The sequence below is a fragment of the Ornithodoros turicata genome, unplaced genomic scaffold (assembly GCF_037126465.1).
Source record: "Ornithodoros turicata isolate Travis unplaced genomic scaffold, ASM3712646v1 Chromosome176, whole genome shotgun sequence".
NCBI classification, from domain to species: Eukaryota; Metazoa; Arthropoda; class Arachnida; order Ixodida; family Argasidae; genus Ornithodoros; species Ornithodoros turicata.
Genome location: NW_026999329.1, coordinates 63,492 through 71,863, shown reverse-complemented (window position 1 = coordinate 71,863; position 8,372 = coordinate 63,492). Strand labels below are relative to the sequence as shown.

The 8,372-nt window shown below is 45.8% G+C and overlaps 1 protein-coding gene across 1 annotated transcript; it reads right to left on the bottom strand.

Moving 5' to 3' along the window:
* Positions 1–3,720: 3,720 nt before the first annotated feature.
* Positions 3,721–6,490, bottom strand: LOC135373020 (zinc finger and SCAN domain-containing protein 22-like). The gene is made up of 4 exons (XM_064606319.1): positions 6,481–6,490; positions 4,376–4,590; positions 4,224–4,332; positions 3,721–4,085 (listed from the first exon to the last, which is right to left on the bottom strand). Exons 1-4 carry the CDS (start codon positions 6,488–6,490, stop codon positions 3,721–3,723), a joined length of 699 nt encoding a protein of 232 aa, XP_064462389.1.
* Positions 6,491–8,372: the final 1,882 nt, after the last annotated feature.

Sequence of the window (8,372 nt, the reverse complement as noted above, 5' to 3'; positions counted from 1 at the left end):
GGAACTTCTCCTAGCGTAGGGCAAGCAAGTACGTGCTCCACACCATATGGTTGTGCACTCAAAATTTGATGTGCAGACTTAGCATGTGAAGTGCCTAATCTTGTGAGCACTCTTTTCTGTACTACCCATGATGGCCCATGAAATAATGAAAGGCGTACCCATTGGAGCATGTGCTGACACAGCTTTGAGTAGTGAAGCCAATCTGACATTTACAATGATAGTTTAATGTAGTGAAGACGTTCATGTGAAAGGGATCTTCCTTGTCCGCTAGCAATGTAATACAAACATGATTTTTTACAGACGTAATAAACACTTGAAACATTTTGCTATGTAATGTTTCTTTTTGTACATTTTCAACACAGTGGCAGGCTAATGAATTGCACTCTTTCTAACAGAAATTCATAGTCTGATCGCATTGTCATTCAGCCTACCAGCTATTCAAGAAATTTTGTGTTGACGCAAACAAAACCAAACTTGGATTAGTCTCTGGTTAAAAAATATATACATATTATTTTATTTTGACAGTTGTGCCTCAACAACTTAGAGCTTACAGCCTAAAATACTTAGTTACAGGAAGAAAAGCCCCTGACATTCTCCAAAACCTCATGTGGGTGTAGGCTACAGACACCAACCAAAAGGAACATTTATACACAGCTGCTTGTTCCATGGTGGTCAAATAACAATCGAGAGTATATCAATATCCAAAGCACAGCAGCTTTATGTGACACACATTAGAGAAATTTGCTGTAATAGGAAACCTTCTACGATTAAGTTCATCCTTGTATGGTTGCAATCCTCCACCTGCACTTTCTATTTTCTTTTACAGTGTGCAAGGTTCTCTTGTCCATATCATTTTCTTACATATTGGCCGTTGTATGGAATGAACCAATTTCAATACGTTGAAATGAATGTCTGCATCATTTTTGTTTTTGTGAAGATTATTACTCATCTTGTCACATGTAGACGTATCTGATACATGGCCAGTGACTACACCATGCTAGCAGGCTCTCTCCTGAGGTAGAATGCTTGAAGTGCATGAGGAACAGAAAACCAACTACAGTGTTCTCATTGTCTCTTTGGATGAGCATAGGGTAGTTGGTTATCAGCCCCACTTGAACACTCATGGGACACTCAGTAGAAAGTCATACCCAATGTATAAAAAAAATACAGCAGCACATATTTCAATGCTGTTTTTTTTAAGCTGCAAACCACGTAATACACTTTCACTGTTCTTAAGCGGTAACAGTACTCAAGAAGGAAGAGCAAAGCAAATTTTAGAGCATGCCAAACCTTTTGAGACTCTTGCTATAACTGTTGCTTTCAAGTTGCTCTGCAATAAGGTGTTTCTTACCTGTCATCTCTGAATGGTTCATCGCTTCCTGGACTTCAAGCCATAACCTGGAAACTTCATGTCGATCCTTGTATCTACTATCCCATTTGTTCCAGAGAGGGGGTCTCTCTTGGACTTCCAGAATTAATCGTTCTCGAAGATCGTCACTCGGACAGAACATAGTGGAGACTGACAAAGTGGAAGCTTGGTAGCATTGACACTGATGTGAACCATGGCTCAAGGCTTTTTGTCGGCAATATATGACCCTGAACAAGCGATAACACACAGGTACAGAAGCTACACGGCTCCTGCAAAGTACTAATGAGGATGGCGCCTTCACGGTGCTGAAAAGTCACCCCTCTATAATCCTTTTCTGATACGCATCGTGAATAAACCGATAACGCGGGTTGGGTTGAACACTTTATTCGTAGTAATCCATATTCTGCATATACATATAATGAAAATGACAAGAAAAGCGAGTGTTACGATAGAACCTTGCTTCTGAGTCGGTTGTGAAACCACTGCACTTGAAAGGCACGCTTGTAAAAGCACTTGCACATCGTCCGCCGCAAAAGAAAACAAGACATCACTCACCAGCTTTGCTACACTGAACACTATCGCACAGCTCCATACGTAAACAATACTTCTGATTGGCGTGCACGATCGGCTGCAGAGCAACACGGCAGCACAGCAACCAAAAATTCGGATACGGGAGCAGCAGGGAATTTCTGCAGCTCGGCAGCGCTGCTGCTCTCGCCCAGTGCTATGGGACCGCTCGTGTCGCTGCAGCTCTGCTGCTCCGCTGCTGTTGCTCTGCTGCTGCTGCTCAAATCGAGGCTATTGGACCCCGCCTTAATCTCCCAGCTCATACCGACAACTCGTTCCCTGGACAACTCATGCCAGACAGCTCATACCACACTCAACTCCTACTAAGACAAATCATACCAGGACAACTCGTACCAGGACAAGTCATAAGACAACTCATACCACACTAACCTTTCTTCTTTTTTTTTTTTTGCAAGAGTAATTATTTTTGGGATTAGCTTCCCAAACTCAAAACTCATGCCACGCCGGGAAACGCCATATCAGAAAAAAAATATATCACCAGGACTTCACAGATACTGAACAAAATACAAGAATTCCACATTTACCGAAGCGCACTGAAGGATATTTACACCGCATACAGTGGTTAGTGAAGATCGCAAATTTTGAAATTAAATCGAAACTGCTCCACATTTTCGTTGTCACGCGAAACGTTTATGGAATATTTTTGCCTTTTTTTTATACTTTTTTGTGTATCCCTCGACAAACATAATTGTGGCCAGGCTGAGAAGCCGTTCCTGGAGCATCGGGCCAGGCTGTTGTTCAGTTCTTCCCACCGTTTTACCGAGAGTTTCTACTAAAGGGTCTGCCTGACCATCATGAGGAATGGGTGCTTGCTTGTCACCTGGCACCCCAACGCATCGCGGAAACAGCGCACGGGGAAACGTGTAAGTGGACAAGTTGCGTGTAGCAATGTATATGGGCTGCAGTACAGATTCGGCTCATTGACCACATATTCAAAGGATTAGGGTTTTAGAGTTCCGTGCGACACTAGTAATGTGGGGGATTCTCGGTTTGGCTTCTTTAGAAAAAAGTCCCAGTTTCTCATTACAGTTGCAGTGTGCTTTAAAGTAGCACAGAAGTCATTTTTAACACCCTGTTTTCTTCCTATAAAACTGTTAAGTAGGCCAGTAAGATGCACCATGAGAAGTAATTCAACCCACAGAGTCATAATATTCGCAGAAATTGAATTTAAAACACGTCGCAAAAAGCGACCGTGCGCAACCTCGCGCTGACGCTATAAGAAGAACGTTCGCTGATTACTGATTAGCCTAGAGAAATGTCTGCTACTCGGCTGTTCGGGGTTCTGAAAAAGCCTTTCTCCTGGCTCGGTAATGATTGGGCCGCTCCTTCTATCCTCAATCCTCCGGGAGAACTGGCAAAACTGGTTTACCGCGGCAAAGGGACAAGGCGCTGACCGGCGAACCAGAACGAGTTCCCCTTATCACGTCATCGGTGACGTGGCATCATACCTCCTCATCATCGTTATAGCCTCGGAGCCATGTTTTTTTTTTCTGGGACACAAACTGCACACATCAAAACCTTTCGCGCTATTCCGTATAACGACAAACACACTTTCACCAGACGTCTTAATCTGATTTTTTATGGCCCTCTGTACTCCTTTAACTATTTTTCAGTGCGCGTCGGCAACTGTCACTTGCACTTGTGTGGCTTCGTCCCCGCATGTCTCTTCTTGTGACGCTGCAGGTTCCTGTTCCGGCCGAACTCCGCGGGACATAGACCGCACTTGTACGGCTTGTCGCCAGTTTGAGTCAGTACGTGATCCTTCAACTCATGCACTGATGCAGGTGGGTGAACTCTGCAGGACAGAGATTGCACTTGTGTGGCTTCTCACCCGTGTGCGTGTTCTTGTGACGTCGCAGGTGTGTACTGTGTCTGAACTCTGCAAGACAGAGGACGCATTTGTACGGCCTCTCACCTGTATGAATCCGTATGTGGTCCTTCAGGTGGTGCAGCTGGGTGAACTCAGAGGGACAGAGGTCGCACTTGAATGGCCTTACGCCCATGTGTGTCTTCTTGTGACTCTGCAGGTGCGTGCTTCGGACGAACTCTACAGGGCAAAGGTTGCACTTGTATGGCTTCTGGTCGGTGTGTATCTTCTGGACGCTGCAAGGTGTGTGCTCTGGACGAACTGTGCAGGATAGATATCGCACTTGTACGGCTTCTCGCCCATGTGTGTTTTCTAGTGATGCTGCAAGTGCGTGCTCTGGATGAACGCTGCAGGACAGACATCTCACTTGAATGGCTTCTCACCAGTATGAGTCCGTACCTGAACCTTCAGGTGGTGCAGCCTGGTGAACTCTGAGGGACAGAGATCGCACTTGTGGGGCCTCACGCTTGTGTGCATCCTCTTGTGACGATGCATCTGCGTGCTGTGGCTGAATGCCGCAGAATAAAGATTACACTTGTATGGCTTCTAACCAGTGTGCTCTTGCGTACAATCCGTGGCACGGAAGAATGCAACTGGACTGAGGATGCACTCGAGTCTCTCCTCCCCACCTGGTCCCGTGTCGTGAGAAAATGCTGTTTAGATCCATTAAAATTGTGCACAACCTGATGATGTTTCTGGCTTGCAGACGACGCTGAATCACAAGTGTCTGTTGTCAAATCCTTAACGTTAGGCATGAGTGTGCTTGCTGTTGAGTCGAAAAGTTTTGAAATGAGACAGTGAATGTGCAAACGGGTTTACATTTCACTGGCATAGCTGCCACATTTGCTCACACATGCCACATACATGGTCAATTGTGAGTAATCAAGATGTAATTCACATGCGTGACGTGCGAGCAAGCCCACTTGAAACAAAAGTGATACCGCTTTTTACTGCGAGTTGAAGATGTGGGCCCCAGTGTGCAAACTACGAGGAAAAAGAAGGAACACCAACATTTTTTACCACCAGGGGGCCTGGTCACCACTATGCCACTCTCGAGTGGACCGTTCTGTGCGGTCCACAATATCTCCCGGTACTTCTGCATAAATGAATTTTCTTGATCAGAAAATGCCCAACAATTTCGGATACCCGATAGTGAAATATTTTGCGGTGTTGTGCTCATCCGATGATGTTTGCCTCAACAAAGTCTTCTCGTTTAGATATTTGGGGATATCTTTTCCAGTGATCACTCTTGGAACGACCCTATGAATTCCATGACAGCAAAGGCATTGCGTGTAAGCTGGGCGTTCTCATACGACATCCTTATTTAGCATCTCCTGAGGTTAAGCTCATAGCTTACTCGTTCACCCCTCTCTAGAATACGCATCATTGATCTGGAACCCCATATCAAAAGTACCTCATCAATCAAGTTAAAATTATTCAAAATGGAGCCGTAATTTCGCTGTTCGTGATTATTTGGTTGCGTTAAGTAGGCTCCCCTCTTTTGGCGCACTCAAATCTGGAGTATGAGACACCCGGAGCGGCCACTAAACAGCGAAACGCAACTTTGGAGCGTTACACTGCGCGCTCCCTGTTGTCTGCTCGTGCAGTGTGCAGACGGAGGACACGTGGCTTAGTTTGAACATATAGTAACGTTGGAAGAGACGATTACGGTTGCGATACTTCTCCTTGTAACAGGATGGAAAAAGATAGCAATTTGTAACAGCAGTCACAGGGGCTGTTTACTGTGAAGACTGCTGTGGTATGAAAATATCTGCATTAAGCGCTGCATTTCGCGCGAATAACCGCCGATATCCTGGTGGAAATTGTCCACTAACACAAAAACATGATAACAGTTATAAAAATATGCACTGAAATCAGAGCGTTGGAACGCCCACATCAGATCCCAATCAGAGCCCACATTTCGAAGGTCGTCCTGCCGGCGCTCAACAGGAAGTACGTCACGGAAAATCTCAAGCCGGTCGCACCCGGTCGCTTGTCGTCTGCTTCAAAGCCTCCATTTCAAAACGGGTGCGCAGCTCGGAGTCTCGCACTCCCGGGTGCGCGAGTCGAGTCTGAAACACACGCGCTCCGGGGCTCCTACTTAACGCAACCAATGTGAGCGTGAAGATGGCACGGCCGCCGCGGCGAAAACTTTCCGTGAAACATAGGTGTCCAGAGGAATTTGTGTAACCGAGCGCCGCATATTAATAATGAATTACGATGCACATTGCATAATGACATCCAGGTATGTAGATTTCAAGATCCAAATCGAGTGGCGGACCTAAACTAGACATGGACACGAAACGCATACCTCACGCCCATTCTGAAACCCATGAATGGTTCATTTTGAGAGGGAAACCCGTTGGTGTGAGGACTGAGGAAAAACACCCGGGTCATTCTCCGCGATCTTCCAAGTGTCTGTGTCGTATATGTTTCTGTGCAGTGATGGTGTTTAAAGTCTTTCATTATTCTGATCAGGTGTCTGTGTATCCATTGTGTTTCTTACAGGGGGAAGGTCACAGTGTAGGACAGGTTTGTGGCGAAATTTGTGGCGCTGCAAGACTGAGGTTTTGCTTCAGCCGGCTTCAAGCATTAGGCCAATTGAAGCAAACCTCGGTTTGAGAGTCGCGCAAACTTCGTCCCATTTGTGGCTCACCATCCCCCATGACCAAAAACCCACCTCGCACTCTGTATATCTCGCTGCATCATAAACAAACGTGCAGAAACCAACACTGAAGAAGATGTCCTCTACAGGACTTGACTCCCTTCTTCGTATAAATATCTCTGTAACAAACACGAACGCAGGGCCTCTCTGCCCCACAAGACAGCACACAGTCGATCAGTACTGCACGGGCCACGTTCTTAGACCTGGTCCGAGCCCGGCTTTCCCTTGATTTCTCCGCCTGGGGGTGGCCAGACTACTTCATACCTGGCCTTGACGTAAAAAGAGCCTTTTGTTGTGTCGTTCGTGTTTGTCTCTTTCAGTGCTTTTATCGTCAAGGAAGTGTATTAACAAGCCGAAATGGATATGTTTTACTGACTCCATAACTGGCCCAGCACAGGCGGTCGCAATAATTCCTAGGTCTCCCGGCCCAGCGTAGTAGTCCGTAGAAGTTGGCAGCCGTTGCTAGCTGACAGGGGGGGGGGTAATACATGCCTCACTTAGGCCTGACAACGTAGGGACCGTAAGTCCAGAATGTCAAAGCCCAGCCCAGGACCCCCAAAAGAAGGGTTTACCCGGGCCAGGCTTGGGCTCCCGGGTAAGCCCGAGTCCGTAGGGTACTCTTTCTGTGTGTCACGACGCGATCCAACACTGTCAGGTTACTCCACGTAATCGTCAGACGGTGACAGTTAACCAGCCACGGTAATGACGATGACAACGACAACAACACACAAACAAAAAAAAAGAAAAAAGAAAGAAATGCATGCACACACACACACACACACACACACACAAATGATACTTACATGGTTTCAGTAAACATTAAAAGGCGTTTGCTAAGGATTTAATAGCAATTCAAAAACAAGTTTACTACCCACAAGGGCCTGGTATAGCTATCGCCATACCACTAACACGCCACATATGGATAGTAGGTACATCACTGTCCATGCCTTTTTTATTCTCTCTGCATTACCACGTGCCTCTTCCGTGTCCAGAACCGAGTTGAGACCTGTAAGGTGCGAGGAGGGGGGGGGATGATGCCTCCTCATTTATGCAACGTTACTTAAAAATGAACTGATGGAAAAATGACGTATGCCGTAATACTGAAGTCCCCTCTACAAGGAGCTACTGCTCAGCATAGTCATCGTGACTTCCAGTGCACATTACGCCATCGTCGAAGCGTCAGATGTCAGCTGGGCAAGAAATCTGGAGGACCTTCGAGCAGATATAACCTGATGCATATTCTGAAACTGTCAACCACTCAAGGCCATCTTTTGTCGGATCAAAGGAGTAGAGAAGTGTGAGGGTGCGAAATCTGGGTTGTATGGTGGATGAGGCACGACAGAACACCACATCCTGACAATCGCCTGTGCATCGTAAGTGTGTGGCCGCGCATGTTCATGTTAATCTGTGTTGAATGGGTGTTGTGCAAGAATCTATAATAATAATAATAATAGTTTATTTATCATCTTTGTGAATGGGAGGAGGGACAAATAAGGGAAGAAGTGCCACACAGACATACCACCCACACCACAAGAACTACCACAAAGACATAATTATACCATTTTGTCCTCGCCAATCTCCCTTAGTGACTCGTTTTTGGTCAAAAGAGGGAAATATTCGTGGCTAGAAAAGGGAACTCTTATCCTCACGGTTGGCTACCAGAAACAGAGACGAGGAACGGTAATTAGCGAAATTCAACAGGAAACAAAAATGGAAACTGAAACGAAATTGTTTTAGTTTCCACTATCAGAAACCGAAACGGAAACGAAATTCAAAAGTGGTAACGTTAATGGAAACCAAATTTGCAGGACGTTTCGCTCAGTGTTTTCGCGTCAAAATAAAAATTATATATATTCACACTATTCTTCCAGTCATCATTCATT